At 38.1% G+C, this 26,479-nt stretch overlaps 1 protein-coding gene across 3 annotated transcripts in view; it reads left to right on the plus strand.

Moving 5' to 3' along the window:
• Pcb (Pyruvate carboxylase) overlaps positions 1-26,479 on the plus strand; it is a 152,355-nt gene that overhangs the window by 99,525 nt on the left and 26,351 nt on the right. For 2 of the 3 annotated variants that reach the window (XM_076429319.1, XM_076429321.1), the window contains exons 4-10: positions 2,481-2,800; positions 5,885-6,035; positions 9,613-9,824; positions 12,961-13,163; positions 15,921-16,182; positions 20,656-20,974; positions 23,899-23,949. In XM_076429319.1, coding sequence (XP_076285434.1) covers positions 2,481-2,800; positions 5,885-6,035; positions 9,613-9,824; positions 12,961-13,163; positions 15,921-16,182; positions 20,656-20,974; positions 23,899-23,949 — 1,518 coding nt within the window. The remainder of the gene's footprint in view (positions 1-2,480; positions 2,801-5,884; positions 6,036-9,612; positions 9,825-12,960; positions 13,164-15,920; positions 16,183-20,655; positions 20,975-23,898; positions 23,950-26,479) is intronic. The other variant, XM_076429322.1, reaches the window with a different exon arrangement.

A 26,479-nucleotide genomic window follows, 5' to 3' on the forward strand; every position in this document is an offset into this window, starting at 1 on the left:
AAGTAATAGCATCAGATCGTACCAGTGCGCTGAAAACATTAATATACGTTATTAACAAATTGTCGATCGAGATCAGGGAAATATTTACAAAAACTGCTGGAAATAATGTAAAACACGTTTTCGTGTTTATAAGAAATCCGATTATTTACTGTCTCATACAAAAAAAAAATAACAAATAGATCTGCAGCTAAATAGATACCAATGCATACGAGCGTATAGCTTATAAATACTAAAACGTGCAGCGTAATTACGCGGAGTGCTTGGGAGGCTGCCTCATTTCAAAGTAGAAGAAACGCGGTTTGATTAATCGCATGACCTTGTTCCAAATAATGCGGCGATACTTCAAATCGAACGTTCATGTTAGATTAAACCTACAAGATTTCTTGACACGACAAGATTTTGCTCGAACCAATCAAAAACAAATGATTCACCTTAATTGCTTAGATTTGGTAACAATGCAGTTTACATTGAATAATTAAGTACATTCCACAATTAATTGTACATTACGTAGTTAAGTGTACAAATTCACTGCGTTTGTAGTTGCGAATATGGTTTGCAAATTTAAAACGATTACGACTTTGATACTATCGATTCCAAGATCACATACGCCACAATTAAAAATACGTAAATTGTTTAAATTCATATGCGAATGCATTCTCATATAAATCGTATAGTCCAGTCAATGAATGCTCATAAGGAGGGTGTAGAGGGAAATGGAAGGAACACAATTTTTAACTTTGGGTCTTTGTTTGGACTAGTTAGGAGGTAAACGTACTAAAAGTCCCTACTCCTAGTTGGTGAGCGGGTGCAGGGGGGGGCAAATAGAAGGTCCCCTTTTTCGGTTTTCCGCTTATATCTCGGAAACTATCGTTCCTAGCGATAAGACCATTCTATACAAAATTAAAGCTGACAAAATGTGCCATAAGATTGATTCCATTCAGTTTTTCGCTATCTCGCATAGTTTCCGAGATATCCGCGCTCAAAGTTCACTAATTGTGCTGAAGAGTTCTTTTTCACAATTAGTGAACTTTGAGCGCGGATATCTCGGAAACTATGCGTCCTAGTGATAAAACCATTCCATACAAAATTTAAACTGACAATATGTGCCATAAGATTGATTCTATTCAGTTTTTCGCTATCTCGTACAGTTTCCGAGATATCCGCGCTCAAAGTTCTCTAATTGTGAAAAAGAAATTTTTGCTACACGTTTTTTGCCTTATTTGACTAGCTAACTCTTCAGCACAATTAGTGAACTTTGAGTGCGGATATCTCGGAAACTATACGAGATAGCGAAAAACTGAATCAGATCAATCTTGTGGCACATTTTGTCAGCTTTAATTTTGTATAGAATGGTCTTATCGCTAGGACGCATAGTTTCCGAGATATAAGCGGAAAACCGAAAAAGGGGACCTTCTATGTGCCCACCTGCACTCCGCTCATCTCCTAGAAGTGGGGACTTTTAGTATGTTTACCTCCTAACTAGTCCAAACAAAGACCCAAAGTTAAAACTTGTGTTCCTTCCATTTCCCTCTACAACTTTTCGTTGACTTTACTATAGTCTTTACTATACATATGTAGTATTACTTATTGACTGTAGTCATAATTGACCTATGTTTACGTAGGCATGTATTGGTTCCGAAATTGATCACTACTCGATGATATCCATAACACTGATTTACAGACACGGTAAGGTAGGATTTCCTGTGTTGATCAAATCAGTATTTGTTTCTTAAGTATTTACTGATATTAAATATCGACCTTGAACTTATGCGAAGAATGTTTCCGATAAATCAAATTTCTGATAATTCAAAATCTCTTGATGACTATTGCATTTTCGAACCAATAATAATACACTTTTATTTAGACGATTACACATCTTCTCGAACTTTGTTCGACAAAGTTCTTTTAACCTTCGATCAGGAACAATTCACTCGATACGTTCAATACATTTATTTGTTACGTAAACAACACAAATATTTGTTACGTAATGTGCATGATGTCAATGGACCAAATATCTGGCACGAATATTTTTTTCCGAAGGTCATTTTTTTCGGAGTTATCAAGGTCATCGATGTTTTTTGATACATAACTACATTTTTTTATTGCATCGTGTTACTGATCGAAAAATACATTCAGATATGTATAATAACATGACCTTGACCTTGATCTGAAGGTAAAACTTTAATTTTCGAATATCAAGGTCATTTCAAGGTCGGCGCGGTAGACGCAGTCATAAAAAAAGTCTCTACACGATATATCTCCGTGCAGAACACACAGGCTGTTGGAAAAATATCGTGACAATTCTCAACATTTTTAAGAATTTTCAAATTGATCTAGGTATTCCGATTATTGAAATTTATATGATCAAAAATGTGGATTATATCCGATAGTCAAACAGTACGATTGAATGGTTGGAAATGCAACAACATCCTCCGTTATTTCTTCTAATTACTTATAATTATAATTTAACGTTTTTGCAGGAGAGATCGCCATTCGTGTGTTTCGAGCATGTACGGAGCTCGGCATTCGTTCGGTGGCGATTTACTCGGAACAAGACAAGATGCAAATGCACAGGCAGAAAGCCGACGAGGCCTACGTGGTTGGCAGAGGACTACCGCCAGTTCAAGCTTACCTAAATATTCCCGAAATCATCAAAATCGCAAAAGAAAACGACGTCGATGCCATCCATCCAGGTTACGGTTTCCTCTCTGAGAGATCAGATTTTGCGCAAGCAATAATCGATGCTGGAGTCAGATTCATTGGCCCCAGTCCGAAAGTCGTACAACAAATGGGTGATAAGGTATACCTTCTAAAAATCCTATCTTTCGAAAAATAGACATACATTCCGTCAAAAATGTACCGGGAATAGGTCAATGAAACACAAAATATGTATTATTCATCCAAATTTATTGTATCGCCTTCAAAGCAGGCCCCTTTCGAAATAATACACTCATGCCAACAAATAACCCAATCATCAAAACATTTTTTAAACGTATTTTTTGGTATCAACTTCAGTACTCGCCGCGAATTCTCTTTTATGTCATCTATCGACTGAAAACGGGTGCCTCGAAGTGGTAATTTGAGTTTTGGAAAAAAGAAGAAAGTCGGCCGGAGCCATATCAGGGGAATACGGTGGCTGCTCGATAAGATTTGTTGAGTTTTTGGCCAGAAATTCGTTTACAATGATAGCCTTGCGAGATGGTGCGTTATCGTGGTGCAAAATCCATGAGTTTTCATTCCACAACTCTAGTCTTTTTCGAGAAATTGGTTTCTCAAACGCCGTATAACGCTCAGATAATATTCTTTATTTATTGTCTCACCTTGTGGCAAGAATTCCGAGTGTACAACACCGCGGTAATCGAAAAAAAACTGTCAACATCACCTTCACTTTTGATCGACTTTGACGTGCTTTTTTCGGTTTCGGTTCAATTGGAAGGCGCCATTCCGAAGCTTGTTGACTGGTTTGCATGTGAAACTCGTAAACCCATGTCTCATCACCAGTTACAATGCGTGTTATGAATGTGGGGTCGGAATTGACTCGTTCTAACATGCCTTCAGCGACCTTAACGCGATTGAGTTTTTGCAAAAAATTCGCAAAAATCGCAAAACACACTTTAGATGAACTGACAAAATGGCGCACTGTAAACAAACTAAATGACAAGTGACGCTCAAACTCCGCGCGAGTATAGAAGACAGTTGTGCCAACTTAGCGACAAAAAGAATTTCAACAATCCCTTTAAGCGGGCTTTTTAAATGATCGATTCCCGGTACGTTCATGACAGAATGTATTACAATCGGGGATAATATTAAGTGGACACTCTTAAAAATCGCATAACTTTTTTAAAATTGGTCCAATCAACTTGAACTTTTTTAAAGATGTTAGATCGACTAGTTTGCTAAAGAATGAGTAACCAAAAATTTTTGTTTAGATTACAATTGGTAGAAACCATACAAAATTTCAAAAATGATGTTTTTTCAACTTTTTTATCTGAGCCTGTAACGATAATTTAAAAACTAGAGGGGTGTTGTTGCTCGCTCGCTTCGCGAGCTTCGCAAGTAGGGTTGTCGTAGCTCGCTCGCTTTGCGAGCTCACGAGAGGGTTAGTGGTACGGATGTTATTTGGTGTGTGACTCTCCACGAGCCACACAAAGAACTTCCCGATTCGTTAGTTGCAGTATATTATTATCATTATTAGGTGTACGTTTTAATAAGATTATACGTTTTCAGGGAAATTCAATAGTTTTCTACTTATCAAAATGTTTGCTATATGGCGTCGCATTAAACCAACATCGTATGCTCGTTGCTCGCTTGGTTCCTTGTTTAGCATACTAATGTTGCAAAATAAATTGTCTTAATTAGTTTTCCGCAAACGATACAACTCCTCATTATCCGGGTTTGCAGTATTGATCTTGGTTTTCTTCGATACTGTTAATTTAAATTGTCCCAAAATATATAAACCGCGTTCAATTTTGAAACTCTGCTCAGTGCTACATACAACATTTGTAAAGTTCGCCTTTCTGATTTTTTAAAATCCAAACATACTTTCTCGTATGTTTGTCCCTGACTTTTATGAATCGTAATCGCTTCAATAGGAACCACTGGAAATTGATTACGTGTGATTTGATATTTTTCCTCACTCGACATATTTACTTGATTCGATATTTTTATTATTGGTGTTAAATTTTGATCAATATTTGCATTTTTCATATAATCACGATAACGAGTTCTTACTTTCACTCCTACTCTGGCCAATTGAAAATCTAACCACAATATAGACGGAATTTTAGTATTTTCTTGAAAAGTAATAAATTTTAATATTCCGCATGTGTGTGCTCCAATAACCAATCGGTTTTCAACATCAATGTTATTAATAATTATCATATAGTTTATATTAATTTTCAATTTAATCTCAGTTAATAATTCGTTTTGAACTGATTGTTTTTTTAAAGATTGTAATATAAATTTTTTTTTGTACTTTCATCGATATTCTTTGAAAATGTATTCTCGGGAGTAGAGATGATTAACTCACTCTTGCATTGGGATAATTTTCGATTATTGTAAGCGGAAACATCATCATAAGGTACAAAAAAAAATGTTTTGTGTAATTACGTTTGTTTCTTCGGTGGAAACTTTCCGTTCTCTCGTATAAATTGCATTGTTGAATGAACTTCTTTCGAAAAAAACTAAAAAAACTAAAAAACTACTTGACCAAAATGGACCAAAATCTAATCAGCTCTAAGTTACAACGGGGCACATCGATTGCATCATTCATCATCCTGATCGCGTTGTTACTTTTCCTGAAAACGTTAATGAAAAATTTGATAACATACAAACGGACATACGCACACACACACACACACACGTACACACATACGAACATTTTGCTGAAAATAGTCTAAAATGACTGCAATGACCATGAAACGTGAAGATCTGCTAAAAAATCGATTTTCGATTTTCGGGGCCATTACAATAACTTCCCTATAAAATCGGGAAGTTAAAAATGCATTTTGTAGATTTCGGTAACTTGCATGCATACTGAAAGTTTTATCAAAATTTTGGTCAACATCGCAATGAGCTACATAGTTTAAAGATGGAAGCTCAAGGGTGAAAAATCGAAGATTTCTATGACTTTTTCTTATACTCTTCTTACTATTTGAAATTATTATCAAATAGCTTATGTATCTGTATGCTTAGTTTTACTGCTATCTTTTTGCTGCACTAGTTCGAATGATTAGTAGTTTAATGTATTAAAATATGCCAGTCCAGTTCTATTAACAAATTACGAAGCTCGTGCTGTCTGCACATTTTCACGTTTATGCAGTTATTGCAGTTATAAAAAAAATTTGTTACTTAAGAAAATATTATTGGCTTTTCAACAAATCAGGTCGCTGCAAGACAAGCTGCTATAGAAGCTGGCGTGCCAATTGTTCCGGGAACAGATGGGCCAGTGACCACGGCCGACGAAGCGGTAGAATTTTGTAAGAAACATGGACTTCCGGTCATCTTTAAAGCAGCTTATGGAGGAGGTGGCAGAGGTAATGTTGTAAACTTGTTAACAAAACTTTCAGTCGTCCCTTTCTCTTCTAAAATCAGGTATTGCATTTAACAAATATTATTTCTTGTGTTATTTACCGACGAAACACAACATGCTTATTACTTTGTCTACTACTACTAGTAGAATAACTTTTGGAGATACTGGTTTGTGTCCATGTCCATTTTTATTTTGTTTATGCCCAATACATACGTTCTCTGATTTTACGTGTGATTATTATTTTAGCTTTTCCGTATTAATATGTAAAGAAAAAATGCTATTACAGTGAAGTCCCAATCTAACAATGGAACATATTCAGATGCGAAAATCCGATTTTTATGAAACTTATGGGAGCTTGTAGTTCTTTTTCCAGATATATATTTTTTGAGATATCTCGGGAACCAGAGGTCGAAAAAATTTGAATTTTTTTAAAAATTGTGTGTTTTTCACTGGGAAATGTAGTCGCGCAAGAAAATTTTAACAAAAGTTTTTTGTTTAAACAATATATTAAAAATTTGATTTTTTTGCAGTTTCTCTTACAATAAATAACTAACAATAAATTGTTAGTTCATTTTAATGTAAACTTGGGTGTGTGATCTTTGATCCAAAATAGAGGATACATGTTTCAGGATTTTCTTTTTTTTTGTCATTTAATAATAATGATGCATAATGAAAGATAGTCTTGCACCTGGCGTGTGGAGGAATTCTGGCTTGTCTTATCGAAATATAAGCATTTAGTATAAACGTGTATAGTATTTTAAACAATACCACTGGGTTATATGTCGTTTATTCTTTCAAAAATCAAATTTTTAATATATTGTTTAAACAAAAAACTTTTGTTAAAATTTTCTTGCACGACTACATTTCCCATTAAAGAACACACAATTTAAAAAAAAATTCAAATTTTTTCGACCTCTGGTTTCCGAAATATCTCAAAAAATATGGTTTTGACCCAAAACTTTGAGGGCTGTTTCCCGTCTTCAAAGTGGATGGTTGCCGATAAAAAAAACACGTATCAAATATTTTTCAAAGAACTATAAGCTCCCAAGTTTCATAAAAATCGGATTTTCGCATCTGAATATGTTCATTTGTAAGCGCGATAGAGGTGACCGTTCCAAGTCAGTTGGACTACCCCTTCCACTGGGTGTAAAGATCTTATACGATCAGATTAAGTTTTAAGCAATCGTTGTAAAGATCCAATGTTCAAATATGTGATAGAATCGTTAAGAAAACAATTGTTAATGCTTTTACAGACGATTCAATTTGTAGTATTGTCGACCAAAAACGTGTCCTCAGTTTATTTCCTTGCTAAGCTCTGCACAAATGTCCCAGGAAAAACGTGCTATTTTTTAAAAATTGATTTTTATTTAAATAGTTATTTTCCGCTTTTTAGTCTTGTGTGTGTGTGAAATTTTACAATCGATTTTAAATATTTTGATGACATTATAACAGAGACATGTATTTAGTAATTTCAGACGGTATTGCAACCGCGTTGTATCGCGCCGCGCCGCGCCGTGGTAAAATGTCAAAGATAAAAGTCCCACGGAGAATCTCGGTGTAACTGTCTTTTCGCTTGGTAAACAAACATTATAGTATAATAATACGTAGTAACTTTGTAAACACTGCACGGAGCCAGTGATGCCAGAAATGCGCAACATTTCACGCGCATGCGCGGCGATTAGGCTCAGTATAATAAGATTCTCGATGAAATGGGGTACTTTGAGCACCCCGCAGAATTAAAAAAAATTTATATGATTTGATTCTGAAAAATGAATGTATAACAAGTGTACTTGTGTATATTTTGTAACTCGTAGTACACGTCCTGGAGTCTTTTTGTCCGGTACAGATTGTTTCGGTACATTCCTGCCAATATAACTGCCTCAGGGCTCTGCCACCTCACATAGATACGGTACTGTTTGTCGCGCATTCGTGTGAAATGTTGCGCATTTCTGGCATCACTGCACGGAGCAGAGAGTGCTTCGATTAAGCCCAACTTTTCTCGCGCATGCGCGGCAATTTCAGCCTCAGTAACGTGAGCTTCTCGATAAGATGGGGTTCCTTGAGCACCCCGCAGAACTTTAAAAAATTTATATGATTTGATTCTGAAAAATGAATGTATACCAGGTGTATTTGTGTATATTTTGTAACTCGTAGTACACGTCCTGAAGTCTTTTTGTCCGGTAAGATTATTTCGGTACATTCTCGCCAATATAACTGCCTCAGGGCGCTGGCTCTGCTACCCAATAGTAGATACGTTATTGTTTGGGCACAATCGATGCACTGGCACGGAGCTCGAACGCACACTGACCAGTGTTCCGATTGAACCTACCGTTTTTCGCGCATGCGCGGCCAGGACAGTAGCGTATCTACAATGACGCAGCAGAGCGGCCAGGGCCCTGACGCCTTGAGACAGTTATATTGCCGGGAATGTACGGTATGTACCGGTGTTATTGGCGGGACAACTGATGGACGAGAGACGTGACGCGGAACGAGGTAAGTATTGTTAATACTTTTAAAAGTCTTTTTTAAAAGTCTGCGGGGTGCTCAAGCTACCCGATTTCATCGAAATGGTTACGTTACTGAGGCTGAAATTGCCACGCATGCGCGAAAAACGGTAGGTTCAATCGGAACACTGACACTGACGCACACTGAGCTCCCTTGGTGCGAAGCGGGTCAGTGGAGTGGGGATGCGTCGGAGTGGGAACGCGTAGTGGAGTATGAAGCGCTGTCGCGCAGAGTGGGGATCGTTGAACGCGATGTCGTACTACCGAGAGTCGCGCGGGGAGGTGCAACGGTTAAATTTATTAATAATTTATATATCCTAAACGCATAGGATTTTTTACAAATTTTTTAAAAATATTTCATTATCATCCAGTTCTGAGTTATGTTTAAAATTTCAAGTCTCTAGCTCATCGGAAAGTTAGTTTAAAATCAATTGCAAAATTTGTACAGAACAAACAAACAGCAGACAGACAAGGAAGCGAGCTAATAAAAATGTGGTAAAAAGTAAGAGAAACAGCGATCGCGACGGTCGGCAAAAATTCAAAACTTATTGTATTGTTTTAAATACCAATGCGATGCTAACTTTTTTATTTTCAACTTTCTTTTTATATGTATATGATAAATTGTAAGTTATGCTTTACATGTACAGTAAACACGGGCCAAATTCTATCTTGTTTGGCGCGATTTTATTGAGAAGAATGTCGCAAATATATTGGTGAAGTTTCATTAAAAATAAGAAGAAAATAAAGAAGTTTCATTATTGCACTAGTATTGTCTCACCGATATGATATTTTTTGTTGCGCCTGTGGCCGCGTGGGTCATGTTTACATGCTGCCCTGTCTTACATTCGGCGCGGTCGACGCGGCCGCAAGAAGTAGTATTCGGTCCCGATCTATGTCACAGAACAGAACCGAGAATCTACTTAAATTGGGACTTTACTGTAAGTGTGTGTATACAGAATTGCATACTCATTGAATTCTGGACGAACAGTTCTGCCCCTCACACGTGTATTATGTGATGTGTAACCAGTTAATAGTTCAATAAACCGAAAATACCAAATGCTTTGTTCATCTTTTTAGGAATGCGAGTGGTGAAACAAATGGAGGAAGTGCGAGAAATGTTTGAACGTGCCTCGTCAGAAGCGGCGGCTGCTTTCGGTAACGGAGCTATGTTTATTGAAAAGTTCATTGAAAGACCAAGACATATCGAAGTTCAATTGTTGGGCGACACTGCTGGCAATGTTGTCCATCTTTACGAACGTGATTGTTCCGTACAGCGTCGTCATCAAAAGGTCAGTCCACGATAATCAAAGCTATTCGTTACAATCAGTTACAATGCGTTAAATAAATTTATTTTCATTTGACATTTAGCAGTATAACTACCAACAGTTAGGACAAAGCTATTTCTACCAAAACCAGTCAAAATGACTGGTCTTTAAAAAATACGTAATACAGTCAATCCTCTACAGTCGCAAAAAGGTCGTACATGATTAATGTAAAAAAAAATATTCCCTCCATTGAAGTAATCTGATGTCGGGTCGGGTATATCGGTGTGAACCACTACTAATACGACGCGAAGAATCGCAGTCGTCGGCACAGTTCAAAGGCCCACGCGTCCTCACAATGTAATACTAATATGAATATTATTATTACTTACTTTTTATAAAAATTTCACCAATATATTTGTGGCATTTTTCTGGTTAAAATAATACTAAACACGATATAATTTCAACTGTATTTAGTGGTTTAATTGGCGATGAAAGTTTCGGGCGCAAGGATGGACAGCGTATGGGAAAGAAAGAGACGCGGAGAGTCGCAGTCGCTTCGGCAGCGCGCGATCTCTCGTTACACGCGCTTTCCTTCTCTACGTTTGGCTCAACTTTGCCGTCTACGAACTCTGCAAACGAACCTTCCGAGGCTTTTGCGACTATAGAGGATTCACTGTAATATTATATTTTTATATTTATTGATCTATATTACTATCCTACAAGAGAAATTCCATATCTTGGAATTATAACTACTATATAATGACAACTATAATAATACAACAATAATAATAATAACTACTCTAATACCTAATTCACTTTCCGAGGAATCCTGAACATTTTCTTCGTCTATAATCTCATCATCACTGTTATCACTATAAAGGTTAATTTCATTTTCGTCGTCTATAATCTTGTAGCGGCCCGTGCAACGAGCACGGCGCCATATTTGCGTTGTATGCGTGGCGACGATCGTCCTCGGGAGGCCGCGGAGAAACAATCGAATATCGGTTCCGAGGACGGTCGTCGTTTGTTGAAACAGGCGAAGGCACGCGAGCCGGCATGTTCGATATTCATTCGATCACGAGCGGCCGGCAGGAGAGGTACCGATTAATAAAGACCACTCGAGCGAAATATCGTAACTCATTTCACCCGTTGCCCCACAATCTCATTATTATTATTATGGCAAATTTCTCCTTTCCTTAACCGTTTTTGCCTTTGTCCTATAAATTTCTGCCTTTTCCCTTTGTTATCCAGTAGATTTGGACGAGGAGATGTGAGAAATTCAAGTTTCGATCCTGGAGACCAATGGTTCAAAAGTTACAAATATTTAAAGTTGAGCGATTTCCAGTGTTTTTGACAAGTTGGCGCCGCCATGTTGAATGTAGTGACGGTCGCGCGACGCTTACCGAGCGGAACCGCTAGGTGGCAGCATAAGTACGCGGTAATGCCGATAATTAATTAGTTGGAACATCAGTGCGTGCTTGTGCTGGAACCTAGCGGCTCCGCTCGGTAACCGGCGCACGACCGTCACTACACACAACATGGCGGCGCTAACCTGTCAAAAACACTAGAAATCGCTCAACTTTAAACACCTATAACTTTTGAACCATTGATCTTCCTGGATCGAAACTTGGATTTCTCCCATCTTCTCGTCCAAATCTACTGGATAACATAGGAAAAAGGCAAACATTTATAAGAGGAAGGCAAAATTTCTGGTTCTGCAAGCGGAAGTTTATCCATTTCTTTTATTTTCTCTGTTATATTGTATAAAAACGTTATATTGTATAAAAATGTGATGTGGTCAAAAGCCGCGTAAGCACAACAAACCATTGTTTTACTTACTCAAATATGTCAGAGATCATTCTGTAAAATTTCTCTTCGTGAAATAAGTTAATAGTGACAGTTTCCATTACATAAGTTTGCGTTCTACCATACATAAGTTCATTGTTAAGTAATACAGGGTGTCCCAGAACAAGTGTCGTTCCTTGAAATGGGAGGTTCCTGAGACCATTCTAAGGGACATTTTCCTTTGCACCAATGTCAACTGCGGCTTTGTTTAGGAGTTATTAATGAAAAACACGGACCAATCAGAGCGCGCCCTGAGCCGCCGCGCCGTCACGATGCGATGTCACGGCGTACCGCGACACTCGCTTGCCGGCGCGGCTTGGCGCGCCGGGCCAGGGCGCGCTCTGATTGGTCCGTGTTTTTCGTTAATAACTCCTAAACAAAGCCGCAGTTGACATTGGTGCAAAGGAAAATGTCTCTTAAAATGGTCTCAGGAACCTCCCATTTCAAGGAACGACACTTGTTTTGGGACACCCTGTATACTGTGTCACTCTCAAAAAAGGACTAGCTGCGACACGAATTTTCTTGATTATCCAATGTTTGAAAGTTGTCTTGCACAGCGATTGTTTTCGGTTTTGAAATGATCCAAAAGTACATTCGTAAGAAGTAAATTGAAATATTCTATTGGTTCTGAGTAATCCTCGCTAATAAGTGGAATAATAATTCGTGGAAGTCATTGGTGACGATTACATTAAGTATAACATTCACGTATAATATTCACGTTCAAGGTTAGTCATCGGCACCTTTCGCAAATATAAGAAACGATTGTATATTATTGTTCGTCCATAAAAAAGTTAAACCACAATTCACCACATAAAAGAACCACTCTTTTCGTGTGATCTGTTGGCTCTTGAACGAAGACTAATGTAATATGACTTTTTTTAAATACATAGTCCTTTTTCACTCGAAACATACTTGTTCACGTTTAATTGTTTAAAGGAAAAGAAATTGTTCTTGTCGCGTCGAGTTTTTACTCTTACACGTTTAAAATGCAATAGATACAAGTACGGGTTTACTTCAATTTTAATCGTATCCTTTGAATGGATACAACAATGGTTAAACCTGATTTTCCGAATGCATTCATACTTTTAAAAACGCGAAGTCAAGAACGCAAAACTACAGTGTAGTATAGGTTAATAAAAAAAGGGAGAAGTAAAACATTCCAAGCTAACATATCCCACGAAAGCAATAAATTATTTATATGGGCAATCTATTATGATGGTTCAAGAATTTTTCAAGAATGAGTTTTTATATTTGTCATTGATCGTTAACTGTTATGCCTCGGGCATATATTAATAATTATAATAAAATCTTGTAGGTCGTTGAGATTGCTCCTGCCCCGTTATTAGATCCAAAAGTTAGAAACAAGATGACTGACTACGCTGTGAAATTGGCAAAACACGTTGGTTATTCGAACGCCGGTACCGTTGAGTTTTTGACCGACGAATCTGGAAACTTCTACTTCATAGAAGTTAATGCTAGGCTTCAAGTCGAGCATACAGTAACAGAGGAAATTACTGGGTGAGTCCACTACATTTATCTTACAATGTAATTCTACACGAAGCTGTTGGATTTCACGTGTGATTAAACGCCTATTATGTACTTTAGCTTTTAGTGTACTTTAGTTGAGTTTAAGCTGAGAATGAGAAATTGACAGAGCTCGTAAAATCGTAATATTTTTAGAATTATTTACGTATCTTTCTACTATATAAAATACACTCCTCAAAAGAATTAAAGGATCACTTGTGCGAACCCGAAATATTGGTCCCACTTTACGTGATCATAACTCCGCCAAAAATTGCTGTATCGATATCGTTAAACAATGGTTTGTAAGCCTGAAACCTCTAGTTTCAGATGCTCTTTTTCAAATTGTTGCTATATTGGTTTTTTACAAAGTTATAGCGTGATGAAGACAACATTAACGGTTAACAAACATTTTTGTGCAACTTTGGAACATCACACGGGGAACAACAAATTTTTTTGATAAATCGCGTTAATATCATTTGGAAGGGCTATCATTCATGTGTAAATTGTGTGGATGTTGAATATTGTGCGATCTTTTTGATTCGAGTTATTCAACATTGAAGTAAATATGGGCTTTTTAACTTTAACTGGCTCCAGAAAGCAAAAGAATTATCGTAGAATCTTGTGCAAGAAAGCAATAGAAAGAGCGTTTCTTTCTCTTCAAGGCACTCCTTTTGTTTTTTCAATTTAATTACCATTTCGATATACCAGGTGTTTCTGAAAATATGCTTAAAAAATGCACAATTTACATTTTTCCTTTAACTGGCTATATCTCGGCGAGAAATGATCGTAATGCCATGATCCGAACGTCAAATTGAAGCAGAGATTCTGCCGATTCGACTGAGTATCCCATGAACTCGCTGCGACAATTTTTTACCCATGGCAGCTGTGTTTGAAGTTAGTGCTTCGTAGAAATTAGCGCGTCACGTACAGCGGCTGCCTGACATCTCTGAAAATTTGGACCAAACTCGATTCAAAATCAAAGAACTTTCAATAGAAATGAGGTAGAGCGATGAAATTTTTTTTAATTAAAGCTGAAACTTTGCAGAATATGGGAAAAATAGGGAGGTTATGGTACGAAAGTTTTTTAACGTTGAGAAAATTCGTTAAACATGTAGAATTTCATGAAAATGTGGTTTCTCCAGTACCACGCGAAGAAAAAATTTTTGTTTAACATGCTATATATCATTTCCCGTAGATTTCTTCTCGCTGATTTCAAATCTGGTCTCAAAATTTGTCTACGACCTCAGGATTTTGCAAAATCGATTTCTTGTAAAGCATATTCAGAGATGTCAGGCACACGCTGTACGTGGCGCGCTAATTTCTGCGAAGCTCTAACTTCAAACACAGGTGCCATGGGTAAAAAATTGTCGCAGCGAGTTCATGGGATACTCAGTCGAATCGGCAGAATCTCTGCTTCAATCTGACGTTCGCATCATGGTATTACGATAATTTCTCGCCGAGATACAGCGAGTTAAAGGAAAAATGGAAATTGTGCATTTTTTAAGCATATTTTCAGAAACACTTGGTACACGAAATGTTAATGAAATTTAAAAAAAAAAGGAGTGCCTTGAAGAGAAAGAAATGCTCTTTTTATTGCTTTCTTGCACAAGATTCTACGATAATTTTTTCGCTTTCTGGTGCCAGTTAAAGTTAAAAAGCTCATATTTACTCCAATGTTGAATAAGTCGAATAAAAAAAATCGCACAATATTCAACAACCACACAATTTACACACGAAAGATAGCCCTTCCAAATGATATTAACGCGATTTATCAAAAAAATTTGTTGCTCCCCGTGTAATGTTCCAAAGTTGCACAAAATTTTTGTTAACCGTCAATGTTGTCTTCATCTCGCTATAACTTTGTAAAAAACTAACATTGCAACAATTTGAAACAGAGCATCTGAAACTAGAGGTTTCAGACTTTCAAACCATTGTTTAACGATATCGATACAGCAATTTTTGACGGAGTTATGACCACGTAAATTGGGACCAATTTTTCGGGTTCGCAAAAGTGACCCTTAATTCTTTTGAGGAGTGTATTATATGAACCTATAACTATTGGGGGTCAGATAATAATCATTGAGCTCTTCTTACCCGAATGCTTTGTCCCTTCCCATTCGGATTAATGGAGTTCGGCTACTCCTTTCCTAACCAGAAATTTTTGCCTTTTTAAACTCTTCTGGTGTTTTCACTGTTTCAAATTGCACCTACACATTTTTGTAATAAATGCATAAAGTCCGCTGTATTTCATAAGTTACGAGCGTAAATGGGACTGTACCTATAATTTCTTAACGCATTGTACAGGGTGTAACAAAATTTAGTGTCATGGTTTTGGCAGATGGTTGTACACCTCCGGATCGGTGGCGATTTGTTAAAAGAAATTGCCGTTAAATTGACTTTGACCTTGACATTCAAGGTCAAATTTTTTATGCTCGTATCGCATTCTACTCACCATGGAGACCGAACTTGTCAAAGGAACCGTAGGTTAGGTTAGGTGAGGTTAGATATGGTCCCCATGGTGAGTGGAATGCGATACAAGCATAAAAAATTTTACTTTGAATTTCAAGGTCAAAGTGAATATTGCGACAATTTCTTTTAACAAATCTCCACCGATCCGAAGGTGTACAACCATCTAACCATCTCCCAAAACCATGACACTAAATTTTGTTACACCATGTATAGTCAAGGAACTGTTGGCTGGTATCAGATGTCTTTGCTTTTCTTCACGATAATTCAAGATAACCTTTTCAGAATCGACTTGGTGCAGTCTCAAATCCGTATTGCCGAGGGCATTACGTTACCTGAGCTAGGAATGATGCAGGATAAAATCCGTCCAGATGGTTCTGCTATACAATGTCGTGTAACTACAGAAGATCCTGCAAAAAACTTCCAACCAGATACCGGAAGAATCGAAGTATTCCGTTCCGGAGAGGGTATGGGTATCCGATTGGATGGTGCATCTGCGTTTGCTGGTGCTATAATTTCACCTTTCTACGATTCCCTTCTTGTTAAGGTATAGTAAACTGTTAAGTTTTAATATTAATTAAAGAATTTATGAATACACGACTTGTTCCTGATGATTCCAAAATGGAGTGTAGCCCAGCCTGGCGAGCAGGTAACGGCCATTATACTGGCCGAACGTCGCGTCGCTCAAAGCTGTTCGAAGCACAAGGTGCTCGATTTTGGACGAGCAGCTGTGCGCGCTTATGCCTGGCAGAAAGGCCGGGCATCTGCCCGGTCCTTCCAGAAACAGCTCGGGAACAATTCTGGCCGCTTCGGTCCTGGATTCTGCCGGGCTGATGCCCCGTCTTTCTGCCGGCTGAATACGCTACGTATGCGAACACAGCTACCCGTCCAAAATCGAGCACGTTTGCTTACTGGGTTAGGTTAGAGTTAAGATTCTTTTAAACAATAATTACGAGAGCTTGTGACGGTTACTCGGAGCGGAGGATGGATTGCCGCGTCAGTCGGCTGTTCAAGGTCTCGGAGCCTGGAATGGCGTATGGTTGAATCTGCCAGCGGTCGGACGGTTTGGGGTAGATGTCGCTCTGTGTCAGCAGCGGAGCGGTCGGCCGGTGTTAGCGGCGTAGCGGTCGCTCGGCGTCCGCGGCGATACTCGGACTTTGTCGGCGGTTCGGTATCGGTAACTCGGAGATCGCGGCGTTCCAGCGGAGCAGTTTTCGGCGCAGTGTCGCTAGACTGACAATGAGAAAATCGAGGGTACTTAAGTACCCCATCTCTGATGACCAGTCCTGTCCACTGATGCCAGAGCCGTGGTACTGTGGTACTAAACCATACCCCCACCATAGTCTACTATTGCTCCTACGTTCCTTTCCATCGCGCCAGCGCGCTACACTCACCAGCGTATCACTCTACTGTATCCCTAGAGGTACGCTGGTGAGTGTAGCGCGAGAGCACCGACGAGATACTATTAAGGGGGTAGTCCACCCTGGATTTGTAACTAGAAAATACCTAGAATATTACTAGAAAAATGGCTCGAAACATGGGTTTGCTGGTTTTCAGTTAGTGTCCTTATTTGAGCAAATTTTGGGCTGGGTGAGGGCTCATTCGAAAGAGGAAGGTTCACCGCAGGGGGCTCTGGTCATGAGGTTAACGAGAATATGTTTATATCTAATAATATTAGTGTCCAAAGTAGAGTAAACATCTGGGAAAAAAAACCAGCAGATTTCAATGCATTTTTCTGTCTCCAAAAGTCTTTTTGGCTGATGGGATGACCAGAGCCCCCTGCGGTGAACCTTCCTCTTTCGAATGAGCCCTCACCCAGCCCAAAATTTGCTCAAATGAGGACACTAACTGAAAACCAGCAAACCCATGTTTCGAGCCATTTTTCTAGTAAGATTCTAGTTATTTGCTAGATATTTGCTATTTACTAGGATCTTACTAGATTTTGGGTCGAAAACATGGGTTTCCTGGTTTTCAGTTAGTGTCCTCATTTGAGCAAATTTTGGGCTGGGTGAGGGCTCATTCGAAAGAGGAAGGTTCACCGCAGGGGGCTCTGGTCATCCCATCAGCCAAAAAGACTTTTGGAGACAGAAAAATGCATTGAAATCTGCTGGTTTTTTTTCCTAGATGTTTACTCTACTTTGGACACTAATATTATTAGATATAAACATATTCTCGTTAACCTCATGACCAGAGCCCCCTGCGGTGAACCTTCCTCTTTCGAATGAGCCCTCACCCAGCCCAAAATTTGCTCAAATAAGGACACTAACTGAAAACCAGCAAACCCATGTTTCGAGCCATTTTTCTAGTAATATTCTAGGTATTTTCTAGTTACAAATCCAGGGTGGACTACCCCCTTAAAGACTGCCAGCCCCTGTGTTATTCCGCGGGACCGGTAAGTGGGCGCGAGTGGGCGCGGGGATAACGGGAAAGTTACAGTGATCTGATATACCACATCGCTAAAAGTTCTAAATAGTGCCAAAATAGTGCCAAAACATCGTCTGAAATATGGCGGAGAATGTAACATTTAATAGTAATCGATATGGTTTCGTGATAATTCGCATTCTCACCGACGCATCGCGACGAGAATCTCCTCAGTGGTCTTCTTTACCGACAAAATGCTGTCGTTGGCCTTCTGTTTCTCTGGATGGAGCCAGAATATATCCTAGAGGGCGTAAGAAATACCGAAAAATTCGAGTCCCGCCAACTCCCATAAGGCTGGCAGTCTTTAATAGTATCTCGTCGGTGGCGAGAGCGCGTTGGAAAAGAACGTAGGGGCAATAGTAGGCTATGGTGGGGGTATGGTTTAGTACCACAGTACCACGGCTCTGGCATCACTGGTCGCGGTCTCGCGGCTTGCTCGTACGCGCGGCGCGGCGGGCGCGGGGTTTCGGCGGTACAAGATTGGTGGGGATAGTTTCGCGCCAGGGAGAATGTGACCGTCACAAGCTCACATTCGTCTAAGGAGTCACAGTTATTGTTATTAATAACCTTATATAATGTTTATGACAATTTACATATGTCGATGCGATAAAAACTCGTTAACTTGGAATTAATGAATACGTTGATGTATTTCTCTTGTGGCAACCTAAGCAAATGATAATAATAAAATGTTCAAAATAAAATGTTGAAGCATCAATTGAAGATTACGGAAGCTACATATCGACATTCTTTAATTCTTTTTATACATTTTAGTGTTTTAAATTGCATTTACAGATTTTTGTAGTATTTGCATAAAATCCGCAGTCTAATAATAAGATAGAGCATATGTATGTTTATTAACCATAGGCAGCATAAACAATTTGGGTATTTTGAGTAATAGTTTTTACAAAATTAAATGCAAATGCAGTAAAGTCCCATTCTATGCGAGGCGGAGGTGACCGTTCTAAGTCACTTCGACTACCCCTTCCACTGGGGCGCATACTCGGCGTGGGGCCGAGAAGTTTGAGCTGCCTCGGTCGCCGAGCAGTGTAAACACTTGTTCATACAATTACAAAACTTCTTTATTTTTAATTATTTTTTTTATGGGACTTGCACCAACTCATTTGTGGCATTTTTCTGATTAAAACGACACTAAACACGATATAATTTCAACTGTATTTAGTGGTGTAATTGACGGTATGGAGTAACTTTAGGACATAGAAAAGGATAGCGAGAGGAACAGCGACCGCGATGCGTTGCTAGATATTTATCATATTTTTTTCTGATTATAATGAGTCGTTTAAAAACCTCCAACGGGCTGTTGCTCCGCTAATTTGCAAAATTATAGTCTAATTCGAATATTTTCGAGATGATAAGTTGTTTATGTAAACATATGCTACATATTATATGTTTGTATGCTATATAAATATAACATATGATAAATATATGATGGGCCAAATTGTATCTTGTTTGGTGTCGTTTTAATCAGAAAAATATATAGTAAAATTTCATGAAAAATAAGTAAAAAATAAAGAAGTGTCACTATTGCTATTTTTTGTTGCGCCTTCGGCCGCTCGGTCCGTGTTTATATGCTGTCTTTTTCTACGTTCGGCGCGGTCGACACGGCCACAGAAAAATAGTAAGGTGAAATGCCCCAAGTGTGGATAAGCCAAAAGTGATGCCTAAATCTGGACAATTGATTTTTTTACAGTAAAACCAATAATTAAGAGATCCGGTGCCGATCTATGTCACAGCACAGAACCGAGAAACGCCTTAGATTGGGATTTTACTGTACTGCTGATATTCGAGGGGTAAACTTTACTTTACCGGACTAGAAATTTTTGCTTTTCTCCTATAAATTATTATGTACTTGGTATGTAATCCAGTAGATTTGTACCCGGAGAACGTACAGATCGGAGCTTCGATCCTGTAGGATGAATGGTTCAAGAGTTATGATTGCTTAAAGTTGAGCAATATACAGTGTTTTTGACAGGGAAGGTCACCGCCATATTGGTTTGTAGTGACGATCGCGCGCCGCTTACTGAGCAGAACTACTAGATGGCAGCATGGGCACACAGTAATATCGCTAACATAGAGAAAATATATCAGAAAATGTTTAAGAAGAGATATCGTGGAAAATATTTACAAAACCTAACCCAGACCAGTTAAAACGCAACATCGTCTTCCAAAATTCAAATAACAATCGCGATACCTGCTCTATATTATCAGCATTAACGCGTACCCGTGCTGCCATCTAGCGGTTCTGCTCGGTAATCGGCGCGCGATCGTGACTACAAACGTCACACAACACTGCAAATTGCTCAACTTTAAGCGACCATAACTTCTGAACCATTAATCGTACAGGTTCGAAACTTTGATCTGCAGGTTCCCCGGGTAAAAATCTACTGGATAACATACCAAATACATAATAATTTATAGAAGAAAGACACAAATTTTGAGTTCGGTAAAGTAAAGAGCAGCCTATCTGATTGTGAGTACTAATTGAGGTACTATGTATTGAGTTTGCCGACCGCTGCTATAGGGGAACGGGGTAAATAGCCAGGAAAAGACCATTCGATACAAATTTTCCATCTGTTTTCAGGTAATTGCACATGCAGGTGATTTGCAAGCATCCTGTGCGAAAATGAATCGTGCTCTCCGTGAGTTTCGCGTTCGTGGTGTCAAAACGAATATTCCATTCCTGCTGAACGTGTTGGAGAATCAAAAGTTCCTGAATGGAAAGGTCGATACGTATTTCATCGACGAAAATCCGCAACTCTTCCAGTTTCTACCGAGTCAGAATCGGGCACAGAAGTTGCTCAATTATCTAGGCTCTGTCCTCGTAAACGGTCCCAGCACCCCTCTGGCGACGAGTGCGAAGCCAGCGGAAATAAAGCCGCACATTCCTCAGATCGCTTTAGGTATAGTATCAGACCGAAGAAAGTGATTAATGCTGGATCATACTTGACCGTGACATTGACGCTAAACAGCGAACCTTTTGAACCTTGGTTTCGCGATGAACCTAATTGGGTACGGTTAAAAGTTTGAAAACGCATGCTCTTCATGCGAGGGTTAGCAAATCAGTGGAACCAATTATTTTTCCTATTTATTTTGCATATAGGGTGTCTATACTCAGCCTGTACTCATGAGTGCATATCGCTTTTTTCAATTAATTGCGCTTCAAGTTATAGACAGTAAACTTGTCGTACTTGCCTTTTGACTTGTTCACTATGTTGGTAAAGGGAATAAGAATTACTCTAGAGGTGTAAACAAATCGTATACTGGGTGGATCAATAACTTTGACCATCTTCAATATTTCCGCGCGCGATATTTGTAATAATATGAAAACATAATATATACATTTACATGATATGAAGGAGGAAATATTGCAATGTAAACATTTTTTACATGGGTGGAGGCATTTCAGAGATTTCAAGGTCTTGAAATGAATGCCCTATCTTGTGTATCGTGAGTCGATAGAGTAACAAATTCTGTGTAGAAATGTGTCGACCTATATGTGTAATTGACACAGATCTACAAAACGAATTTTAAAAATTTTCAATATAGGCCCACATAAAAAAGTTGTAAAATGCAACTTTAAAAAATTTCTTTTGACATCCTGTAATAAACTAATTGCTCTAACTTCTAAAAAAAGTTTCAATCGTACAGTCCGATATTTAAAAAGTTATTGGTGTTTGAAAGCGTCCGAATATTAATGGGAGTCACTGTACTAAAATATTTGCTTTCCTTAACCTTTTAATTTAAAATTTTGATTCTGAGAAAACAGCTGGCAACACTTTATCTGGTACACGCTGTATACGTGTAGTGTATGTAAAGTTTACATTGTTACACAAGATTTAATAAACATAACAAAACAACGAGACAATATAATTAACAAACAAAGTATATTTTTTTGTTATACACTATTTCGTAATTTTAATGAATATTAAAAATTAGTGAGTCGCTGTTTACCAGCGATAAGTAAGAAATATAGTGATAATCAAGAAAATACGATCTTATTATAAAGATTTTGATAAAGAGACTTTTGAAGGAAGACTAACGTGAATCTTAAATATGTCTGGAATTAAATGAAACTGCATAACTTGACGCGCAATTCAACAAGAAAGCTCTAAATATCTTTTCTCTTAAACAATCGTAAATTTTTAAAACTCAATTGTCTTTTACAAGTACAAATTAGAAGTTCTTATTACAGTAAAGTCGCGATACTTGTCAACCAGCCTGTGTTCTGCACAGACAATTATCACATACCGACATTATTTCTTTATGACTGCATCTACCGCGCCGACCGGCCGAGAGTTCAATCGAAAACCGAACGTAGAGAAGGATAGCATGTAAGTACGGATCAAAGAGAAATACGCGGGCCTTTGAACTGCCCCGGCGACGGCGACTGTCCACATCTTTTTCTTTCCCAAACGCTGTCCTTCTTTGGCTGGCAGTGGAGTAGTTAGGCACCTGACAACTATCGCATACCTGGTCGTTGACAACTATCGCGACTTTTGTGTATTATATTTTATTGTCACCGGCAAGACAAAGGCTGTTCTTTTGATGAGTCACTCCACGCGAAATCGGTCAGTTTTCGTAGTAGCGTTTTCGATTTTGTTCAAATTCGTATCTTAAAGGATTTTACGGATACGATTTTCCATTTTGAAAATTGTTGGTTTTACAAACCTGTAAAATAAAGTATGAACTTTTTGTCATTTAATTATAACGGCTGAACTTACAAATATCATTATCATTATTATCATCAGTTTGTTCGTTAAGCTGTTATAATTTAATGAAAAATGGTTGACACTTTACAGGTCTGTAAAACCAATAATTTTCAAGATATTGAAAAATCCTTTAAGACACGTTCATATATCACTATATCACACAAGACTACACCTTCGAATTTTAACAAAATCCGAAAAGTGACCGATTTTGCGTGGAATGACCCAATAAATATATAGAAATACAAGAAATAGAGACAAGCGGAATAAACATTTAAGAAGCTAACGATTAGATACTAGTCAACAATCTAGCAGCATAGATGAACAAACTTATAGAATTTTTTAAGTTATTATTAAATCGTTATTTTAAGTCGACTTCTCATTCTAAAATTAGAATAGAGATATTTCTAACGTACTAATACTAATAGTTTTATAATATTAGATACGAAACAGAATAGAACAACATTATAAATATCTAATTCTATATTTGATCGTTAGCTTAATATTTGTTTTTTATTTCCTCTTTGCACCACAGTTTTTAAAGATTAATGATTGTGCGATGAAATAGAATTGTTTGTAATAGACGTATTTATTATTTTATATGTGAAGAGTAAACAGAACAGTAGTAATAGACACTCTATTACCTTTCAATTAGTAAAATAATTTTTCATGCTTTCCTGCTGGGTACACAGGCAATTGTAGTGGGTTTTCACTAGTCGACATTTTATGTGACACTTTGTTTCCGCATTCATAATTGGCAACACAGGTAGTGCATCACATGCACATATTTCACATTCTCAGCATAAACAATGAAATTATCATTATCTATACAATCTGGCATGGTATTTCAAGTTTTTATGTATATTGTCACACTTTATGTATTCACTGAGGGGCACAATCCGACTGAACTGTTTGTAATTGAAAATTTTCTTTGTATTCATTAATTTGTAACAGTTACCCAACTAGAGAACTCTAGTGTAGAGTGTTATCTTTCGAGCACTTTTTTTTCTTTGTTGTTAAATAACTTTCCACGTTCTTTTAGATATTAATGACCTTTTAGCTATTATACCTCATTATTTATCGCATGCTTTTATCTTTTCGTTTGGCCATGTTTTTAGACTTTGCTAAGCTTGCAGCTGCTGCCGAGAACAGCGATGCAGATCTACCAGGTATGCTGACCATGTATTATCTCTTACGTTATGTTAGTTTGTTTGCTATTTTACTTTAAGAGATCGAAAATATTGTCATATTCAGGAGACCCCGTTATCATGTAAAGCACTGCGCACAAATGGGTATAATCAAGGTTTTATTTTTTGTTTACGTTTACCAGTATTTCGCAATTTTCATTTGACTTCCTTGCGACTTCTGAATTAATATTTAGTTTGATCATATTAGATCATATATTCGACAATATTTTGCAACAGAAGCCACAATTAATTTCCATTCCTTAGTTTATAATAATCAATTTTTACTAACACTTTGGGTAAACTTTACTTTAACGGACTCAGAATTTGTGCCTAACTCCTATAAATTATGATAAATTTGGTATATAATCCGGTAGATTTGTACCCGGGGCGGTTGCAGATCCAAGTTTCGACCCTGTAGGATCAATGGTTCAGGAATTATGGTTGCTTAAAGATGAGCATTTTTCAGTGTTTCTGACAGGTAAGGGTCTCGCTTTCCGAGCAGAACCGTGCCCCCCCCCCTCCCGACCTAATCGCCAACCAACTCGATAAGCGGCGGCGCGCGACCGTCACTACAAACCAATATGGCGGCGCCCTTATCTGTCAAAAACACTGCAAATTGCACAACTTTAAGAAAGCATAACTCCTAACCATTGATCCTACAGGATCGAAACTACGATCTGCATAGTGTTCCTGATTTCTCAACATTTTTCATTTCTCGAGAAATAAGACTATATTTCGCGAGAATTCTCGAGAATTTTGAATAAAATAAAAAAATATTAGAAAATTTATGGTATTTGGAATATCGTTGATAATATTTATCGAAAGCGCAAAAAACTTTAACTGAATGTTTATTCCTGTCCAATATGTACATTAGGGTGGACCTAAGTTATACTTGGAGAAAAATTTTTATCGAGACACAATGCACGCAACTATCCAGTATTGTTCCTTTAGGTGAGGAAAAAATTTGTGCGAAGTTTGAGATCGTTCGGATGAAAGGATGACGTGACCCACCTAAATTGAAAATTTTGAAAATTGTGAAATTCACCTTAACTATGGTGAACCTTCTGCCCGCTTGCACATGTTGTTCGGCTGCACCGAATAGTAGTACTAAAATAGTACTAAAATACAGTACTAAAATAATGAAAACACAGTAGAACTCCAGGGTAAACTTTTCCTTGCGTAACCAGAAATGTCTGCCTTTTCCCTTTGTTATCCAGTAGATTTGAACGAGAAGATGTGATAAATCCAAGTTTCGATCCTAGAGGTTCGATGGTTCAAAAGTTATAAGTGTTTAAAGTTGAGAAATTTCCAGTTTATTTGACAGGTTAGCGCCGCCATGGTGTGTGTAGTGACGGTCGCGCGACGCTTACTGAGCGGCACCGCTAGGTGCCACCATAAGCACGCGGTGTGTAGGGATTATGGCGCTCGTGTCGCCATTCCCCTAGGTCGCGCCTAGGGAGATCACCGATAGGGAGTTGGCAGTCCTACTCCCAACCGTCTCTCGTAGCGACCGTTACGCTAGGCATCCCTAGCAGTTCAAAATAGTCACTTCTTAGAGTCAGACGTATTGAACACCAATATCCAGTCGTACTGTGTTTTGAGGCTTACCTCTTTTTGTAATATATTCTCCGTCGTACGGTTACGACGGACGTCACTACCGGGTGAATAAAATATTATTAAATGGTTCTCGTTGAACTACAAATTCTGCAGTGAATTTTATCTCCAAGTCCTAACCACGTGTTGCAAGTAAAACGTAGAGTAGGCTACGTTCTTCGGTACCTTCCCCGAAGCTTCTGATTCTCTCCGAGAGTATCCGTCTACATCCATCCTACAGGTGATGTTGATCACGTACATTTCCAAGCCGGCCCTCTCTACCTCTGCTAACCTGTCAAAAACACTAAATTGTTCAACTTTAAACACTTATAACTTTTGAAACATTGTTCCTCCAGGATCGAAACTTGGATTTCTTACAACTTCTCGTCCAAATCTACTGAATAACATAGGAAAAAGGCAAAAATTTCTGGTTACGCAAGGAAAGGAGTAGCCGAACTCCATTAATTCGAAACGGAAGGGACAAAGCATTCGGGTTAGAAGATCTCAGTGATTATCTTACCCCCAACAGTTCATAGGTTCATATAATAACACTCCTGAAAAGAATTAAGGGATCACTTGTGCGAACCCGAAAAATTGGTCCCACTTTACGTGATCATAACTCCGTCAAAAATTGCTGTATCGACATCGTTAAACAATGGTTTGAAAGTCTGAAACCTCTAGTTTCAGATGCTCTGTTTCAAATTGTCGCAATGTTGGTTTTTTACAAAGTTATAGCGAGATGAAGACAACATTGACGGTTAACAAAAATTTTGTGCAACTTTGGAACATTACACGGGGAGCAACAAATTTTTTTGATAAATCGCGTTAATATCATTTGGAAGGGCTATCTTTCGTGTGTAAATTGTGTGGTTGTTGAATATTGTGCGATTTTTTTTATTCGACTTATTCAACATTGGAG

Source organism: Lasioglossum baleicum, chromosome 8 (genome assembly GCF_051020765.1).
Source record: "Lasioglossum baleicum chromosome 8, iyLasBale1, whole genome shotgun sequence".
NCBI lineage: Eukaryota > Metazoa > Arthropoda > Insecta > Hymenoptera > Halictidae > Lasioglossum > Lasioglossum baleicum.